The sequence below is a fragment of the Actinia tenebrosa genome, unplaced genomic scaffold, assembly GCF_029948245.1.
Source record: "Actinia tenebrosa isolate PJP-AT-01 unplaced genomic scaffold, QUT_ActTen_1.0 PGA_scaffold4__44_contigs__length_22323623, whole genome shotgun sequence".
Classification (NCBI taxonomy): domain Eukaryota; kingdom Metazoa; phylum Cnidaria; class Anthozoa; order Actiniaria; family Actiniidae; genus Actinia; species Actinia tenebrosa.
This window is the reverse complement of record NW_028292581.1, coordinates 21,963,181-21,983,763: the sequence shown is the minus strand read 5'-3', so window position 1 is coordinate 21,983,763 and position 20,583 is coordinate 21,963,181. Positions and strand designations below refer to the sequence as shown.

General features: G+C 38.6%; 1 protein-coding gene across 3 annotated transcripts; it reads right to left on the bottom strand.

Annotated features, from left to right (window-relative positions):
- Positions 1–205: 205 nt before the first annotated feature.
- LOC116296273 (inositol hexakisphosphate and diphosphoinositol-pentakisphosphate kinase 2) lies at positions 206–20,374 on the bottom strand. Of its 3 annotated transcripts, none has more exons than XM_089036536.1 (24): positions 20,236–20,374; positions 19,322–19,529; positions 18,883–19,121; positions 17,734–18,079; positions 16,894–17,055; positions 16,665–16,778; positions 16,271–16,470; positions 15,600–15,785; positions 15,259–15,519; positions 14,343–14,487; positions 14,075–14,190; positions 13,804–13,870; positions 13,234–13,381; positions 12,602–12,666; positions 12,208–12,293; positions 11,413–11,485; positions 10,873–11,003; positions 10,637–10,751; positions 9,840–9,999; positions 8,560–9,528; positions 8,220–8,360; positions 3,871–3,918; positions 3,330–3,449; positions 206–2,454 (listed from the first exon to the last, which is right to left on the bottom strand). In XM_089036536.1, the coding sequence occupies exons 2-24, from the start codon at positions 19,496–19,498 to the stop codon at positions 2,165–2,167; spliced, it is 4,359 nt and encodes a 1,452-aa protein (XP_088892662.1). In that variant the 5' UTR covers positions 19,499–19,529; positions 20,236–20,374; the 3' UTR covers positions 206–2,164. The 3 variants fall into 3 exon arrangements, with proteins under 3 accessions (XP_088892662.1, XP_088892663.1, XP_088892664.1); XM_089036537.1 differs by having other exon boundaries at positions 15,271–15,519; XM_089036538.1 differs by lacking the exon at positions 3,871–3,918.
- Positions 20,375–20,583: the final 209 nt, after the last annotated feature.

Below are 20,583 nucleotides of genomic sequence, written 5' to 3'. Positions count from 1 at the left end.
AACTGCGTATGTCATATACTTGTACTAAACTGCGCATGTGTCATATACTTGCACTAAACTGCTTATGTCATATACTTGTACTAGACTGCGCATGTCATATACTTCTTATTTTTATATAGGTTTATATATATACATATTTTTCAATATTTTAGCAACTTTCATTGTACACAAACAACTGTGTACAAACACACAAAAGAAACAAACCACTTTTTATTCATTTTTATTTCAATTTATTTTTATACAAAATTCAAGATGACGGCTGATTGTAAAAAGAAACAAAGGCTCCAGAGATGCTTATCGCTTCTTTATAACAGACTCTCTGCGACCTCTTGTCTTCTTACCTTTTATCGATCTACTGAGACAGATTAATGTTCTTTCAGCTGTTACCAAACAATAACCAGTAACACTTGATTACTGTGCACACGTCACAGCATAAGTCTATCAAACAATGACGTCATTTTATTTGAATCCCAGCTGCACCCGTGTGAAGTCAGGAGTCTTTGATATGACGTCATTCTTCTTTGAAATTCATTTTGGTTTTACAAATAATTTCCGAATCATCTTAATCATCTTAGGAGGACCCTCGTGTAAACCACTCGAGTGTGATCCTCGTATCCTCAATGAAAATTATTTATTTTTAATGTGACGTCATATTTTTGAATGACGTCACTGAGCCCTTATTCCATTTCGATCTCATGTATGCACTCCCCAAGCAGGCAGAGATTCACAATGTAATGACGACATTAATCTTAGAAGAAGATGAATTCTAATGACGTCATTGGCCTTTAAAGGGACTCTGAGGTGCCAGACACATTATAGCTTAAAATGTACATCAAACCTTGTTGATTTTGAAAATCGAAATGAAAATTCCATGAAATGCGTTTTTTGGGGTGATATCGTCCGTCAAAGTTGCGAAATAACTTAAGCTGGGCTCCCTGTGGAATATCCCGGATTTGATGGCTTGGGATAAATGAGGTGTGATGACGTCAGATAGTGGAACATGTTGGATAGCTGGAGCTGAATCAACCAAATTTCGCTATGGAAGTATGACTGTTCTTTATCAATTTGAGCCGGAAATTGCTTGAGGAGAAGAATATAATACACCCGATGAAAGTGTGAGCGCGGACAGTGAGCTAGAAGAAGTGGCGAACGAGGAAAGGCTTCTAGGAATCGATGAAAGTCAACAATGTGTCGTGATGAAAACAGCTAGCTGATATGTGTTTATGTTGTTAAATGAGCTTATTAGGTAAAGGATTATGAGGTAAATGAAACATTTTATTTCACGCAAGATTTCAATCTTTTCTGATGTTAAACTCAACGTAATGTTTAGACGTTACATGCATCACGAGTATTGTGTCTGAACCGAGATGTGCTTAGGACTGCATTTAATAGTTTCTCTTCATGACAGAGAAGGCTCATTCCAAATTGAACAAATATTCCAAATAAGTGAGTTTTTTAAAGTATTTTCTATTACGTTCTTATATTCCAAATAAGTGAGCTTTTTTCGGTATTTTCTATTTCATATACGTATACGTTCAATGCATATTCATTTCGCTGAAATGCTTTTTCAGCCCTCTGCGTTGTGCTAGTTCTGATATCGCCAATTTATAATTACATGGTGAATGCACGGTTATCTTAGCAAAAAGATCAGCATGTGTGGTATCTAAGATATTAAAGATCTACCAGCCCTGAATGTATGAGGAAGATACTGGCTTTAAAGAAGATGGAAGTGAAGATGAAGTTGCTGACACGTACACCACATCGATTCCTTGAAGCCTTTCCTCGTTCGCCACTTCTTCTAGCTCACTGTCCTCGCTCACACTTTCATCGGGTGTATTATATTCTTCTCCTCAAGCAATTTCCGGCTCAAATTGATAAAGAACAGTCATACTTCCATAGCGAAATTTGGTTGATTCAGCTCCAGCTACCCAACATGTTCCACTATCTGACGTCATCACAGCCCAGGCATCCCAAGCCATCAAATCCGGGATATTCCACAGGGAGCCCAGCTTAAGTTATTTCGCAACTTTGACGGACGATATCACCCCAAAAAACGCATTTCATGGAATTTTCATTTCGATTTTCAAAATCAACAAGGTTTGATGTACATTTTAAGCTATGATGTGTCTGGCACCTCAGAGTCCCTTTAAAGGAAATGACTTCATTAGCTTTTGAATTCAATCAAGTCTAGTCCTTCAAAGCTAACGATTGAATCATTATTAGCCAGCACTTGTTCATGTGTAGATGATTTAAGAGATAGTCTCTTGGTCGGGTGTTTTCTTGTAGGTGTGGTAGCAGGCGTGCTGGCAGAACTGACGTCACTCTCCCCACTCTTCTCCTCAGTCAAGCGGTCCAGGAATGATTCCATTATGTTGAGAGGAATAGAGTTGTGTAAGGTGAGTAGTGGGTAGATGGATGCTATTGGTGACAAGATTTGATCATAAAACTCCGCAACTGAAATGACAAGATTGCACATCATGAACCAAGTTGTCAAGTGGATGGTGACCACAATGATTAGTAACAATAATACTTGGAGATTCTTGTATAGCGCATTTCACATTGTCCCAATGTGATTTTACATTTATGACCAATGGAGGACTTTACAAGCTGCATACAACTGCGCTAGTGCAGTTTTTGTATGACTGTGAAAAGCTCAGTACCGTAAGCGTGCCGTGCCTGGACCGTGATACTTTCTAGAATTTTAATTGGCTGATTTTTTTCACGCGCAATATGATTGGTCTAAAAGTGCCGTGATCTTGGCGTGACCGTGTCTGCGCCGTGTTTATGCCGTGTTCCGGGTATTTGATTGGATGGAGAGTAAATTCTCGTGCAATGTGATTGGTCTGGCGCATGTCTTGCCGTGTCACGACCGTGTTCGTGCCGTGAACTTTTCACAGTCATACGAAAACTGCGCTATTATCGGCCGTGCAGCTTACAATCAGTGAATTGTTAGCAGATTAGTATTATATCTCCACATTGGGATAGGCTTGTTCGGGGATTCCTGTTCGTAAAAGGACAAAACTGCGCAGCAAAGACTTTGTGAGAGGTGCATTGTGGACTAGCTTGGGTACAAACATTTTTGTCCATTATGGTATTATATGGTTCTTTGTATCATACCCAAGGTAGATCACAATACATCAAGGTTAGTGTACTGCACAAAAGGCCTGTTTCTGAGTGACTTTAAAGAACCGAGGTACCCAACATACAATGGCTTACCCTCAAGACATCCCATAATCCACCGCGCCCTACCCATCATCACTATCATTTGGTAATAGACTTTGTATCTGCTTAATTCGTTTAAGTAAAACATAAAACACAGGGTATCTTACGTGGTGGTTTCTTTGGGTCCACAGAAAGCGGTGCCAGCGGTCTAATGCGACAGGGTCCATGTTTGGCTAAGGACAACTTTTTGGAGACAGCACGAATCGATGGCAGATAAATCAATGTACCTGAAACAATTAACAATTAACATTTTTTGTTTATAATACTCAACATAATTGAGCAATTGGGACTCTACAGTACGATTAACAATTTGATTGTACTCCTCTTGTCCAATCAAAATCGAGACATTTTGTTGCGCGGATTATAGAGATGGTAAATACAAGTTAAAGAATTTTATTGTAGTTTAAAAGCTTTAAAAGAGTTTATGTCCTCAGATTTATCGTGATAACAAAGCCCTTTTTACCCTCCTCTCCCCTTTTAAAAACTCCCTTTAAAAGCTTTTAAGAGGCCTGATAACGAATATATCCTGCAAAGCATTATGGGTCCGTAGATATGGTTACGAGTCTTTACAATTGACGTTAAAATAGTGTTCCCTTCCTTCAATACTGTACTTTACGTTTATCATAGACATTTTTAGCTTAGCTTTACCACGTTTTTGATCTTGAAAAAGGCTTTCAGGTGAAGAATGTCTCCAGGCTAATAACAGGAACATGAATTAATGGTGTAATCATCATCATCATCACCATCATTATCATCATCATCAATACCATCATAATTACCATCCGTTATCATCATTATCACTATGACCATCATCGTCATCGTATCATTAGCACCATCATCATCATCATCACCGATCGTCATTCTATCATCATACCATTATCATCATTAACATCATCATACTGTCATAATAATAATAATAATAATAATAAAGTTTATTTATATAGCGCTCATATCCATGAGCATGTCCAAGGCGCTTTACAACAGGAATATATGCATAAATTATATATATGTATTTACAATATTTACAATGCTACGTATTTAAAATATTAATAAGTAAATCTAATTATAAAAGGAAAAACTTATCTTAAAAGCCTAAAGGCAATATGCATAAAAGCAGGAAATGAATCAAACAAAAGAGATCTAAATATATTTCCTATTATTAAGGAATAAAGTAAATAAATAAGTTTTAAGCTTACTTTTAAAGGAAGCAACAGTAGTACAAGAGCGAATCTCAAAAGGGAGCCTATTCCATAATCTGGGAGCAGCAAAGGAAAATGACCTGAAACCATACGTAGTACACCTAGCTTTAGGTTCAACCAGAAGTTTGTTGGAGATAGATCGGAGAGCATAAGAAGAAGAACGATAGCACAGAAGATCAGACAGATATGTTGGGGCAAGGCCATGTAAGGCCTTGTAGGTCAGCAACAGCATCTTGAAAATTACTCTGTAGTATACTGGCAACCAGTGCAGGTCAACCAACACAGGAGTGATGTGGTCAAATTTCCTGGTGAAGGTGACAACACGAGCAGCAGAGTTCTGAATGCGTTGCAGCCTCTCCACGACATATCTAGGAAGTCCATAAAGTAGAGCATTACAGTAGTCTAGTTTAGAAGAAATAAGAGCATGGATAACCGACTGAGCAGCATGAGAGGTTAAGTATTTCCTGATAGTTGACAGATTCCTCAAATGAAAGTAAGATGATTTACAGATATTGTTAACTTGGAGCTCCCCGGTCATACATTGGTCAAAAACAACTCCAAGATTAACGGCTGACATACAAGGGACAATGGTGTCGCCACAGACAAGAATTTCCCTCAAGGAAGGACGATCTTGAAATCTAGAGTGGATGCACATAAGTTCAGTCTTATTATGGTTTAACTTTAACCCATTGGAAAGCATCCACCTAGAGATGTCGGTTAGACATTCCTCTAACGATTGTCTAGATTGCACAAGTTTGTCATTGCCCTTAAAAGATATATAGAGCTGAGAATCATCAGCATAGAAATGATAGTTAAGATTGTGTCGCTTAACAATGTCAGCCAGTGGAGAGGTGTAAAGCAAGTAAAGAATAGGGCCCAGTACGGAGCCTTGCGGAACTCCAACATCGAGATTAACAAGGCAGGATGAGCAGTCATTGATATCAACAAATTGCTTCCTGTTAGAAAGGTAGGATCTAAACCAGCTTAACACAACATCACCAATTCCAAACCGATAAGCAAGTCTATCAAGTAGAGTATCATGAACAACTGTGTCAAAGGCAGCTGACATATCAAGGAAAATAAGAATAACACAGTTGCCAGCATCAACTGATTGAAGAATGTCGTTATAGACACACACCAAAGCAGTCTCAGTGCTGTGCATAGCTTTATAAGCCGACTGGAATGAATCGTGAAGATTATGGTCCATTAGATAACTGTTTAACTGAGATGCAACAGCCTTTTCAATTAGTTTAGAGATAAACGGTAGATTAGAAACAGGACGGAAATTGGAAAAATCATCATGGTCTGCATTTGGCTTTTTGAGAATAGGTGTAAGTTTAGCAATTTTCAGAGAATCAGGAAACACACCTTGGGAAAGAGAGAGGTTGATAATATTTGTGAAAACTGGTATTAGAAGATCAAGACACTCCATCAGGAGAGAGGCAGGTATTGGGTCAAGGCTACATGACTTCGCAGTAGACCCAACCAAGCGTGAGACATCGTCATGGCTTAAAGCTTCAAAACATCGAAAAGTAGAGGAGCAAGTAACAGTCTCTAGTTGCAACTGAGTTTGACCAGATAGAGTTTTAGAAATACCCAGTTTGATGCGTTCTATCTTATCAGAGAAGAACTGAATGAAAGAGTTAGCCAGACATGTGTCATCAGAACTAGGTGGATACTGTAAGTTCTGCTTCGGCCGAAGTAGGTTAGAGACGATCTTGAAGAGAGAGCGCTGGTCATTCTCATTATCAGCGATCACACTGCTGAAATACTGTTGTTTGGATAAAAACAACATTCTATTGACAGCTACGCATTGCCCAGAAAAACGCTCCTTGTCAGAAGCAAGTCCAGTCGACCTCCAACGACGCTCATACCTTCGTCTCAATTTCTTCTGAGAATCAATCTCAGGGGTATACCAAGGCGCCTTCTTGACGCGGATAGTAACAGCTCTACGCTTAAGCGGAGCATGAGAGTCAAGTGTAGAAGAAAGTACCTCATGATACTGCGATACCAGCATTGACAGGTCTGAATTGTCCTCAAGAACAAAGGAATCACTGATATCACATTTAAATGATTCAAGACAGACAGACTTTAAATTTCTAAGCGAGACAATTTTTTTCTTGCTTAGAGGTTTCACGAGATTTAGGTGACAAAGAACAGGAAAATGATCAGAGATAATCAAATCCGACACACGGGTGTCAGATACCAGATCGTCATCAGTACGAGTAACCATAAGATCAAGAGTATGACCACCATTAGACGTAGGGCAAAGGACGTGCTGCTTGAGGTTAAAAGACTCAAGGAGGTCAAGAAACCTCTTCCCAGTGGAATCATTGGCATCATCGATGTGGAAGTTGAAATCCCCAACGAGAAGGACAGTTTCAGGTAAAATAACAACTTTCTCAAGAAAATCAGAAAATTCAGTAAAAAATAATGAAATTGTCAAACCATTAACTTGTGAAGGAGGAGGGCGATAGATAACAAAAATCCTTACATTAGTTAAATTAAATAATAAAGTATCAAGGTATTCAAATGAAGAAAAAGTGTCACAGTGTTGTTTCTTAATTTGGAGATTGTTCTTATAAAGCAAACCAATACCTCCACCGCGCTTGTTGCTGTCCCTTGGAGAGTGTATAAACTGAAATCCTTCAGGGCAGAGCTCAGCAATACTAGCTTCATCTCCAGTCGGGTTGAGCCACGTCTCAGTAATAGCCATAATATCAATGTTATGATCAGTGGTGAAATCATTTATACACAAAGTTTTGTTTCTGACAGATCTTGCATTCAGCAAACAAAGTTCAAAAGAATTACGCTTAAAATCCAGAGCAGAAGTGGAACGGGCAGGTGTCGAGAGATTATTTGCATGAACAAAAGGAGTAGTCTTCAGAGAATTCTGGCGATGAATAGTAACCCTCACTGGAATCTTGCGATTATCATGATTTAATGAAGGTTGTACTGGTACTGGGATAAGATTGTTTTTGTTGATTCCCCCTTTGTTTAGATACGCAAATTTACGCTCAGATCTATGGAGCGTAACAATGGATTCAATTTCCAGGCATTTCAAAATTTCATTTAGTTTAGTCTTCACACCAGATCTTCTTCCTCTGTACTCTCGGTTAGAGTAAAATTCATATCCTAGGCAGTGATGGTTGCTATAATGAAGGTTAAGTGAGTCATCGGCAGGAAAGCTGTTAAGATGATGAGACCAGCGAGATGGTGAGCAGTCAGGCATTATATACAGGAACAAAAGTACTAGGATCCAAAACTCAGCAAAACAACCAATTTCATCAAGAGAAAAAACTTGATCCAGAGAACCCTTTGACTTTTAAACAGATGTGGAGGAGAATTTGGAACTCCAAAAACAAGATTTAGAAGGAAACATCGAAATTTATCGGAGAGATGTTGAAATGCGTGCAGCCGTGACGGCGCTTACAATTTGATTCCATTCATCATACCATTATCATCATTAACATCATCATACTGTCATCATACCATTATCATCATTACCATCATCATACTATCATCATACCATTATCATCATTACCATCATCATACTATCATCATACCATTATCATCATTACCATCATCATACCATTATCATCATTACCATCTTCATCATATCATTGTCATCATCACCAGGGCCATCTTTACTAATATTCTGATAATTTAATTCAACTCGTTAAATGAATTGTTTAAGCTATTTTAAAGCAAGCCCTCAAGGGTTATGTCAAATGCGATGTCTTCGTACAGGGGATTTCTTCATGGTAGGGGATGACTTGATCACTCTTACACACTAACCTGTGCTCATGTGATGTCTTCGTACAGGGGATTTCTTCATGATAGGGGATGACTTGATCACTCTTAAATTTTTAGCGTCTTTTTCTTTTCTCTTGTCTAACACCAAGCTGTCCGACTTGGCTGAGCCAGCAGTGGAAGTAACTAAAAAGGAAAATGCAATTAAAACATTCATCTCTCAGGGTAGGTGGGTGTAGTAAGATAGCTCTGGGCATTGCTATGGTTACCACTGAAGAAACATTAAGGTCGCTAGAAGGGTTGCTATGGATACCACTTGGGGAGTATTAAGGTGTGTATAAGGGTTGCTATTATGGTTACCTATCTGTGCTTTGTGAGGTCTTACCTCGTTGTGAGTCATTGCTTGAGGAGTCACTAGCGCTTCGTTCCCCTCTACCTTCATCGTATTCTGGGGTGCCCTCAATGCATGAAGTGGACTGTGAACGAGCACGTATTAGCTTAGGCTTCAAATCATTACCATGATCTGATTCGTTCTCTTCCTTGATGTTGTCCGGGTGCTGATGGAAAGTGTCGTCTGATTGGCTGCCTTTGGTTCGCGACGTAGGTTGATGATGTGACGTAGGTTGATGTTGTACGAAAATGTTATTTTCGCTCAGTGTTTGTCTTGAATGTAGTTTTTCAATGATTCCAAATGGTACAGCGTCTGACTCGGAACTTGTGCGAGAGAATGTTTGTCGATGCGACACAAATGTATCATGACCTGAGTGACGTCTTCTGAGAGGTTCTTCAGACGGTATCTTATCCTGGCCCTCGTTCTGTTCAGTCTTCTCTTCATGCGACAGTTCATATTGTATGTCTGACTGTATCGGGGACCCTGTGGGGTCCGTGAAATCATCCATACCTATAGCACATCTAGACTGTTCATTACCATCATATGTCTTATCATCAGTGTATAAGGTACTTTCATAAGGTTTTTCTGCTGTCTGTTCAAGATTTGAACCATCAACTTTACTTGTTTCCTTTGATTCTTCAGTACCATGTTCTTCTGTCTTGAGATTTTCCTCTCCTTTTTCTTCCTTAAGTGATGAGTTCGACTCTTCTTCAGGTTGTTCGTCATGGCTATCCCCTGTATCTGTAATCTTTGTTACCTGACTACTCAGTGTGCTGTTGCCTTGAGTGTCTGTCTGTCTTTCAGTAGCATCTGTCTGTCTTTCAGTAGTGTCTGTCTGTCTTTCAGTAGTGTCTGTCTGTCCTGTGGTTTCTTCATTTTCTTCACTGAATGGACGGGAGGGCTTGGGGTGAGCTGATTTGCCTCTGATTTGGTGATGTTTCTTTTCATCTTGAGTATATGCCCCTAAAATAGTATCAAGAAAATGTTCATGTCTCACTACCTGGTATCATTTAACCTCTCGCTATGGTGATAGTGACATGTAATCTTTATCAGCAAAGTGAGGACAGACATTCATGATTCATCACACAACATTCTGAGTTTGTTTGCGCTAACGTTTGTCACGACAGTCAGTACTGTCATGTCACACAACAGTAACAACAATAAAATGCAGGGACTAACAAAATAAGTTTGTAACAATTTGTCACGACAGTCAGTACTATACTGTCATGATGTCACACAACAGTAACAAGACCAACTGAAGGTAATGCCCTTACCAGGACTGAAGTGTAGTTCAATATGGAATCTATTGTCTGAGCCCACTTCAGCTGTGGGGTCTTCATACAACATTAGTACAAGCTGTGTCATGTAGTTCAGCTCTGGAATCTCGCCTAAAAACTCCAATGCCCTGTTCCACTGCTCATCAGCCTTGTCAACCTGAGTTATACAATACCAGCAAACATTTTATTAGTCTTGGAACCAGCCAGCCAATCGCAATACAAGGTTTTCATAATGACCGACGAAAATGAAGTTACCCAGTCTTGCAAGGCTGAGCAAGGCTGCTCATTCATAATAAAGGTGGATAGCGCAATTAAGGTCTAAACAAAAGGTCAATTTCTATACTTTTTTCCTTTTAACGCATTTCATGTGTTTTTATGTCGTTTATTGTGAACTAATGACCCAGTGACCTTGTTTTCGTGCATTTGTCAACCATTATGAGAATAATTTTTTGAATCAGCAAGTAACACATGCTAAGCTTTCTTTATCTTTATAATTAGCTTTACTATGTATTACAGTACACACATACACGTGCTATTCACTGTATTTAAGCATTTGTAAGGACTATCTTGTCACACTGATGATGGTGTAAGGACGCCAAAACATGTCTGCTGGAAATAAATCAGTACGGTTTCAACTTTACAATGTCGTTTTGATTATCAAGCTTATTTCATCACTGCTATTACACCAACCTGAGAATGGTGTATGCATAAGTAAACAATCAGAATTCAGCAGTTAGTAAACAAAACAAAGCACGATGAAATGAAATGATGAAAAAACAACAAAAAAAACTCACGTCAATTAAGTTTCCATATCGTATGGAATTGACGACAGAATGAACATGACTCTCACTGGTGAAGTAAAGCCGAGTACGAACATGTCGGTGAGGTGAAATGACACTCTGAGAATACCTGAAAAAATAACAAGTGTTAGGTAGCTGGACAACTTCTCCCCCACCCAACCCCCCTACAACTTCATGATTGGGAACAGGGAAGCAGAGGGGTGACAGGGGGGGGGGGACCTAGTCCTTACTTGGGGTTCAGTCGTGTAGTGGTAGTATCAGTAACATCGGCAGCCTTCAGATCACCATTGATTTTCCTCAGTAATCTTTGACAGATGGTCTGCGATATCTTGACTTTTTCCTCTGCTGTTATACCATACTCCTACAACAAAAACCAACAAACAATAATCACCTGAGATGATGCCCCCCTACTCACATCTTGTATCCTTCCAGGGTTTTATAGTTTGTCTCGTTAATCAGGGGGGGGGGGGGTCACACCAAACTTTGGTAGTTAGTGAGCACCTGAGATGAACCCCCTGCTCACATCTTGTATCCTTCCAGGGTTTTATAGTTTGTCTCGTTAATCAGGGGGGTCACACCAACCTTTGGTAGTCAGTGAGCACCTGAGGTCAACCCCCCGCTCACATCTTGTATCCTTCCAGGGTTTTATAGTTTGTCTCGTTAATCAGGGGGGTTACACCAACCCTTGGTAGTCAGTGAGCACCTGAGGTCAACCCCCCTGCTCACATCTTGTATACTTCCAGGGTTTTCTTGTTAATTATTGATATTACCTGTGGGATTACTATGTCAGCTAGCGCTTTAGAGCAATCGTAGAGTTCTTCAGTGGAATGCAGACCAAGTCGACTGAAATTAAACAGTAGTTACCTATTTCTTTTTTGTACCGTCAAGTGGAAGACATTTATTTCAAATTCTAAAATATATGAGATATATACTGTAAACCGCACACTGATTGGCTGGCCACTGTGTTTATATCAGAGGACAGAGACACGCTATCTTGCAAAATCGTTCAAAAATATCTTATAAAAGAAATATGACTAAGCTTGCTTCTTTCATGCTCTGCAGCTCAGTTTATATCACAGTACAGAGATCTGTGCATGCATTTTATATTCCTAGAATAAAAGAAATAAATATACTGCATTGCAGACATTTCCACTCATAATCCAACACAGACTGTCCAATACCTGTTGTGTTGTATATCATTTACTTTATACTGTCATATATATCTGGTATTAGACTGACCAATACCTGTTGTGTTGTATATCATTTACTTTATACTATCATATATATCTGGTATCAGACTGACCAATACCTGTTGTGTTGTATATCATTTACTTTATACTATCATATATATCTGGTATCAGACTGACCAATACCTGTTGTGTTGTATATCATTTACTTTATACTATCATATATATCTGGTATCAGACTGACCAATACCTGTTGTGTTGTATATCATTTACTTTATACTATCATATATATCTGGTATCAGACTGACCAATACCTGTTGTGTTGTATATCATTTACTTTATACTATCATATATATCTGGTATCAGACTGCCCAATACCTGTTGTGTTGTATATCATATTTTATACTGTCATATATATCTGGTATCAGGCTGATATCGTATGTGCCATTCTTCAGCTTAAAGTCCTGAAAAAAATCAATGTAATAAATTCTTCAGATCTAATGTATTTGATTATTTAAGGTACCAGGGACGTTCACTGCCAATGTTCACTAAAAACCTCACCTCACATGGCACTAAGTAACCATGTAATGTCTACAAAAGTATACATTTTATTGACTCTGAATAATCACAGATTTCAACCAATGGTTATCATTTTTTGATCAACGTCCAGGTTTTGTCAGTTTTTTAAGAGTGCGAGTTTTATAATTTTTGACAACTGGTTTTCAAGAAGTTCCTTAAGACCATTTTGATGTTCATATAGTTTGTACTGTACCTTGTCTAGTTTATACCATCGATGAGTCATCAACTCTAGTGTCTCATCATGATACAGAAAAGGATCTGACAAAACAAAAATGGCCTGTCAATACTCCATTTTACAGTTTCATTCAGTGACCACGAATAATAGTTCCTAGCCGAGGCTGGAGTTACCGCATATGATAAACTGTAGTTTGGCTATGCGCGGAAACTCCAGCCTTGGGTAGGAACTATTATTCTTGCTCACTGAACGGAGTGGAGTGGAGTAAAATGGAGTATTAGCTCATCTCTGGTTTACAACAGGCATACATGTGTAATTGGACAGATGGACATTAACAATAAACATATCTAAAATATATAAGTTCCACTTACAATATGTAAACTATTTATTCTATATGTTACAATATACCGTGGTCATTGTAATAGGGATTCAAGTATGACACATATGGAATGCGTGTGGTGCGTGGTTGCATGGGTGTCATGGGGTTGGCAAGTGGCGTATTTTAGAACAGAGCCATGATCTAGAGGAGGGAAGTGAGTATGACTAGAAAATATGATAATGTGGGAGGAACTTGTTCTTTGAATTAAAACAAACAATTAACAAACTACCGCAGCGAAAGTAAATAAAACAGTTGGTTACCAAGTGTGTACCTTGTGGTTTGTGAGCATTGCTATTAAGCATCTCCTTCAGCTGTTCAGTGAGTGAATGAACATGTCCACTCAGCTTCGCGCACATCTGTCTGGGGTTTTTAACTTTTTTGATGGCATTAAGAAGAGAGGTTGATTTAGTGGGAACGAGCTGTAAGACACAAACAATAGCTATAGTCATAAATCTGGCTTTCTGATTCATCTTGCCAAGTGTTTAATGACAGCACAACTAGATAAGCACAAGTTTTCTATTTTTTCATTCATCCATTTATCCATCCATTCATTCCCTTTCGTGCTCGCTTGTTTATTTGTTCATTAATTTGTTTATTCAATCATTCATATTTATTTTCATGCTCGCTTGTTTATTTGTTCATTAATTTGTTCATTCAATCATTCACATTTATTTTCATGCTCGCTTGTTTATTTGTTCATTAATTTGTTCATTCAATCATTCATATTTATTTTCGTGCTCGCTTGTTTATTTGTTCATTAATTTGTTCATTCAATCATTCATATTTATTTATTAATTTAATAGAGTAACATTTCATTATGACTTCTTCAACACATCATTACCTTTTGTATGTCTTCATCAGTAAACTCTCTGTCAGTTCTAATGATGTCATGAAGCTTGTGTTTGACTCTGGAAAAAAAATCAGCTTAACGTTACATAAAAGAGCTATATGAATGAATTAATGAATGGATGGATGAGATGGATGGATGGATGGATGGATGAGATGGATGGATGGATGATGGATGGATGGATGGATGGATGGATGGATGGACGGACGGATGGATGGATGGATGGATGGATGAGATGGATGGATGGATGAATGCAATTCCATACTTGGCCATAAACTTAGTAGCTTGGTCAGAAGTATCCAGCATCTCTGTTGTGCCCTTGTCACTCCGTACCAAGTGTACTAAGATAGGTGTTAGCTCCCCTTCAAGTGCAAGGAATCCCTGCAAACAATAAAGGTACACATCAAAGATGTGAGGAGAAAGAAAAGTAAAAAGACGTGAATTATTCAAGGAGTTTTCAAGGAGTATAAGGAGTAGAATGAACTCTGATAACAGTTCATTCTAGAAGGAGAAAGAGTTGACATAATCCATACCTTAGCAAAGGCAGCTGCCGTCATTTGGACTCGCCCTTCATCTGATGCATATATCTTAAGGTCATGTCGATAGGTGCTGTGTAACCTTAACAGGCCACACCCTGGTAGACTGGAGTAATCACCATCACCTCCAGGATAAATACACCTAGAAATAATGGATTGATGAAGGGAAGAACCTTAGATTCCTAACTGCTACTGACTGACTGAGCATTCATTATTATTTTTCATTATTAATTTACAAGGAAACCATATTGCCAATCATGGATCATGGGTACATAGTACTTGGTTAGACTGTTCTAAGACTGAAGGTTTACAAAATCAGGCTATGCGTTCAATATCTAATGTTGTTAATAGGAAAACTTGTTCACAGTTTCCTAAGCCACCTTGAAAGGTAGCTGTGCCTCGGCATCGAAAAGAGATGAAGGGTGAGCTTGCAGTGACCTTTTTTTAACACCTTGGACAATTTTTCATAAGTGCACCGTTCGTCACCATTTGATGTAAAGGCATGGCTACATTTCAAGATGGAGCAGGGAACTGTAAAGGGGACTATTAGGACTGTTAGGTTTTGCAGAAAGAGGCCTAACAAACTCTGGTCACATGTGATGCATAGTATAGGAATTGAGTACAAGAACTCAGAGGTGAGATGCAATCAAGGCCAATAAAGCTGTTAAAAAATGGTTATGGAATCTTTATTTAAAAAGGATGGCCCATTCAGATATAAGCTGGTATCTGTATTACATAAATCTATACAAATAATAATAAAATATATACTATATACATATAAAGAGATATAAGAAAACTATTTAAAAAAGTGCACTACCGTTGTACACACCATCATTGAGGGTGTCTTAGGGTACAATTCCAGGTACTATGCATCACTCATGATTCCATGTCCAGGAATTGAGACTATACTGACCCAGAAACTGACCTGAAAGCCTTCCCAAGTTCTTCAGCCTGTACCCTTCCTGCCTGCGTCAGCTCCCCACCCCACTTCATGATCAACAGCAATGCTTCTTCTTTGCTATCTCTTTCCTTCACCTTGAGACTTTTCTCTGATTCACTGTCTGTTGACTGTTTTGATTGCTTCTCTTCTCCTCCACTGTTCTCTGAACTATCTTTTACTTTACCCAGATATTTTAACTGGATTTTACGGTTGATACCAGAGAAATGTCCATACCTTCAAACACAAATAATGCATCAGTGTTGACCTCCTTTCATACCCAAAGCATACCCTGAACATTTAATACATGTACTTACATCTCCAGGACATTCTTGAGCTGACGTAGTTTATTTGGTTTCTCAAACATACTGGTCTCAGGGTTGGCTTCTATCTCTTCCAGCATGTATCGTGCAATATCTAACACTTCCTGCAGCTGTTTGGGCTGCTTTAGTTTGAGCTTCTTGTCTGTTGACTTGTTGTACTTCTTGAACAATTCTAAGAACCTAAAAATAAAGACATGAATGAAACAGCCATCTAAAGATGGTATATAACAATGATGATGATATTGAAGTAAATGAAAGAATTGATCAAAAGTGAAAAAGCAATTATTATGATGATGGTGATGATGATGATGGTGGTGATGATGATGATGATGATGGTGATGATGGTGGTGATGATGATGAAGAAGGTGATGATGATGATGATGATGGTGATGATGGTGGTGATGATGATGATGATGATGGTGATGATGATGATGATGATGTTGATGATGGTGGTGATGATGATGATGGTGATGATGATGATGGTGGTGATGATGATGAAGAAGGTGATAATGGTGGTGATGATGGTGGTGATGATGGTAATGATGGTGATGATGATAATGATGGTGATGGTGAAGGTGATGATGGTGGTGGGGATGATGATGATGTTAATGGTGATGAGCTAGGAAAGCACTATATCAGCCATGCTTGCTATCTACTGTACATACCTAAAATGTCTGACTTCCATCTTCAGCTTCTGTTTGGGTGTCCTGTCTCCATGCCGTATGATACCTACCACACACCTCAGCTCCAGCATGGTACCATCTAGTGTCTCTGGCATAGTGCCGTGGTCTTCTGTATCTAACTCAATATTGTATGGCTTGTATAACCGGGGTGCAAGCTGCTGGAGACAGCAGTTAACTAACACCTGCAACGTACAAGACGTATTGGTTAATTGCGTTGTACAGGGGGGGGGGGGGAGTACTTTGATCAGCTAAAAAGCTGTTTCAGGCTATCCATAAGATTTGAAGGTTAAAGTTTGTAAGTTTTTTCCCAATCAGAAAACTATTTTTTATGGTGTTTTTTGAATAATACTAGTATTTTATTCCATCGTCATCATACCTGAGCACAATCATCGTAGTATTTCTTGGAGGTTTTGACAAAGCTGAACCCATTGACATCACAGACGTAAGACTTGCCATGGGTGCGAAGAAGATCAAAACCACAGACTGTTTGCTGTATGTGGATTAACAATATTGAAATCCTTAGTCTTTATCATCATTAACCGTGTAACCAATTCTACAGAATCTCAATTGTATAAATACCTTCACAGGCAATAAACTTGACGTACCTTGAAAAGTTTACAAACTTTGTGAGCAATTTCTTTTTCATATGGGTTCAATATGACAGGGTAGCGTATTTCTTTGCCTTGACTATCACGCTCCACTTTACCATCCAATGAAGGGGACTTCCTGGCCTCTGCATGGGCATACTCTGGACCTACTGTATATATCTAGCAGAGACGACAAAAATACACAATGCATAATAGTTCGTTATTAGACATTATTATTTAGGTTTCGTTATTCTCATAATTATAACCACCACTGACCATCATCATCATCGCCATCATCATCACTAACCATCATTATCACTAGCCATCATCACCATTATCTTCATCACCATCACCTCCATCACCATCATCATCACATCACCATCATCACCATCCTTATCAACATCAACACCATCTTCATCACATCAACATTATCACCATCATAACCACCATCATTTTCATCACCATCATCGTCATCACCATCATCGACACCATCTTCATCACCATCATAACTACCAACATCGTGATCACCATCGTCAACACCATCATCATCATCACCATCATCATTGACACCGTCATAACTACCATCATCATCATCATCATCATCACCATTATACATACCTTAACATCAGTACCATCATCATCATCACCATCATAACTACCATCATCATCATCATCATGCATCACCATCATAACTACCATCATCATCATCATCATCATAACTACCATCATCATCATCACCATCATAACTACCATCATCATCATCATCATCACCATCATTGACACCATCATAATCATCATCACCATCATCATCATCACCGACACCATCATCATCACCATCATCATCACCATTATACATACCTTAACATCAGTACCATCAGTATGAACAAAGTCTTCATAGATATAAGAACCAAATTTCCTCACACTGCTCTCTGCAGAGTACACACTGCTACGACTCCCAACTTTCCTGAACAAACGCTGACTTCCTCCACCAGCCGACGATGGAAAATAAATGAATACATTATGGTCCTCAGCATTCACGGGCTTCTCTACGAACGGTTTTTGAAAAACTACATTTCCAATTTGGATTGAGTCTTCTAATTCTACAAAGTCAGTGTCCACAGGATTTCCATCTTTGTCCCTCAGGAGTGTTGCATAGCGCGGCATCTCAATGTTGGCCGACTCTAACAAACTGTACACAGCACATCTGGACCAAAAAGAAATCAAAGTTGGTTGAGCATTCTCTAGAATGTTATGTAGGAGGTTGACCAGTGATTTTAATCTCTGGCCAAACCAACTTCAGAACTGTGGAGAAATTGCTGATTTTGTACAGCTACAGGTGACTTTCAAGTTGGTAGGACAGGGACAGATTTAGGGGAGTGGTACAGGGGGAGATATCTACTGCATTATTGGTGTTTGAATTTGTAAGCGAAGGTGCACCCCCTCCTAAAACGAAAATCCTGGATGGTGCCCCCCCTGGACCTGCCCATGTGGGATGACCACTATAGATAGCAGTCCTGTCTCTCCACACTTTATCATCATACCCAATATATATATAATATCATTATACAAAATAAAAAAAACACTGAGGAATAATTGTAAAGAAACCCTGGCAATGACCACCCATAGAGGCTACAGATTTTAACCAAGTAGCATGCAAATTGTAATATATATACCGATATACACACACAGCTGAAACAATCCTGTGAGACTGATGACACTGTTTTCTGTGCAGACACACTAAAACTGACCAATCAGAAAGAAATAAACTTGACAGAGATTGAACTGATAATAGCATTGGCCAATCAAATTATCACGTCCTCACACTTTTATTATATTGATGTTTTATCTAATTGGCTGGTTAAATATATTGAACTAAATGTCACAATATGATTGGTTAAAGATAGTAGTTTATCATATTGGTCATGGTTGGAGTATACGCACAGTAAACCAGGTGTATGATAATCAATGTACAATTAACTATTAATAATTATTAGGGCAGTACTGTACCTGTCTAACAAGGTGAACTGCATCTCTAGATCATTGAAAACAAATGGTTTTCTTAACTCGGCATATTTGATGGCTTTATTTAAAGGGAACCCACTAGAGTAAAATGAGATGAGAGCATCGCACAGCGGCCAGTCTTCAATGGGTTTATCAATGATGACATCATCAGGGAACACTATTATCTCTATAAAGTCAAATCTTATCATACGGCTCAGGATCTCCTGCATTGGTTGGGATTTTGTCTAAAAAAATAACATCAATTGTAATATTAGTTGAACATGAATGACTTTCTAACCTCCCCCATGGAGGGGGATTGGATTTCCAAGGGGTGGGGAGGGTTTGATGAAGGTATATTGTGTAGTTCCAGAAAATATCTATACCTCTCCCATGAAATACGAATAGAGTTTCTAAACAATATCACAATAATTTTTACATTTCATACCTTTTTGTTCATGGCACAAATACCAATCTTAATCTTAGGCATTTCTTCTACTATCTCATCATCTAGCTCTTCCATCATCTGCTCCATGCTGATACCCGCATCAGAAGATAATGAACTTATGAAAGGAAGGTTATTCCTATCAAGTGTGTTGGACACGTCTAAATATGTGGCTGACATGATTCCTGCTATCAACACTCTACAATGTGCTCTGAAGACAAGACAACATTGTCAGTATACATTCAAAGTATGTAGGCTTTGCAGCATCATGTGATGGCAGCCATGACAGGAGGCAGGAACATTTGAATCTTGTCTAATCTGATTTACATGAGAAAGACTATTATAGTACCTCTTGTGATGGCTGCCATTAAGAAATGGTGCAAAGCCTCAATTGTTACAAATGAATAAATTAATGGATTGATGAAGGTACTGGACAACGTCATGGGCATGTCAATTAGCAGATGAATTGATGAAATTGATGGATGGAAAATGAAATGATTGAAAGTATAAGTCATCAAATGCTCACTTGTTCCAGTTTAAACACCCCTCTCGCTATGGCCAACACAAAATATAACAAAACAACAAATTCAAATATCACCAAGGCACAGACTCGCGTACTATAGCCACACATTGTTATTTATAATGCTACAAGGGCTCATATGTCATGTGATTTACTTATTTATTTGGTCTTTCTCTGCTCTGCCTTGCAAATATTTCTCGATCTGAATTACAAGAATTAACGTTCCCATCTATTTGAATGTGCTATCGTTATTTATCTCGTAATTTTGGAAGTAATTTCGTAGACAATCTCGAATTAAAGTCGGTTTTACAGTCAAAACCCGCTTTGATATCAGTGTATTTGCTGTTAAGTTGATGTGAAAAAAACCCGGCTTTTTATTGTTATTTTGTCAACTTACCTTTTTTTATGGTGTTTCCATGTTTTATAATCAGGGCAGATAGGTCCAGCCTAGCCCTATCACCACATATTTTTAGAAAAATACTATAAAAACACCGAAATTTTTAGAAATTACTTAATATTTTCTGGCGAAACTCAGGTTAGCCTGAGCCTGCATATCACCGGAAGCTGTGTACAGCGGTACCTACCAGTGACTTATGAAATCTATAGCGCGGGATACCTGTGGTACAGCTTAACTCTTTTCTTTTTGGTAGAATGCGAGCTCTGTTACCTGTTGAACGCGGGGGACGCAAGCTAAAAAGCCGGGGGGCTAAGATGGGAAAATATAAGAGACAAGTAGGGGAAAAGG

Excerpts from the sequence above, each read along its gene's own strand:
- LOC116296273 (XM_089036536.1), bottom strand. The coding sequence starts at position 19,498 with ATGTCAGCCACATATTTAGACGTGTCCAACACACTTGATAGGAATAAC. Across the intron at positions 12,294-12,601 it reads GATGGTATAAACTAGACAAG|GACTTTAAGCTGAAGAATGG; the intron begins GTACAGTACAAA and ends GATTTTTTTCAG. Across the intron at positions 9,529-9,839 it reads TGAACTACACTTCAGTCCTG|GGGCATATACTCAAGATGAA; the intron begins GTAAGGGCATTA and ends ATACTATTTTAG.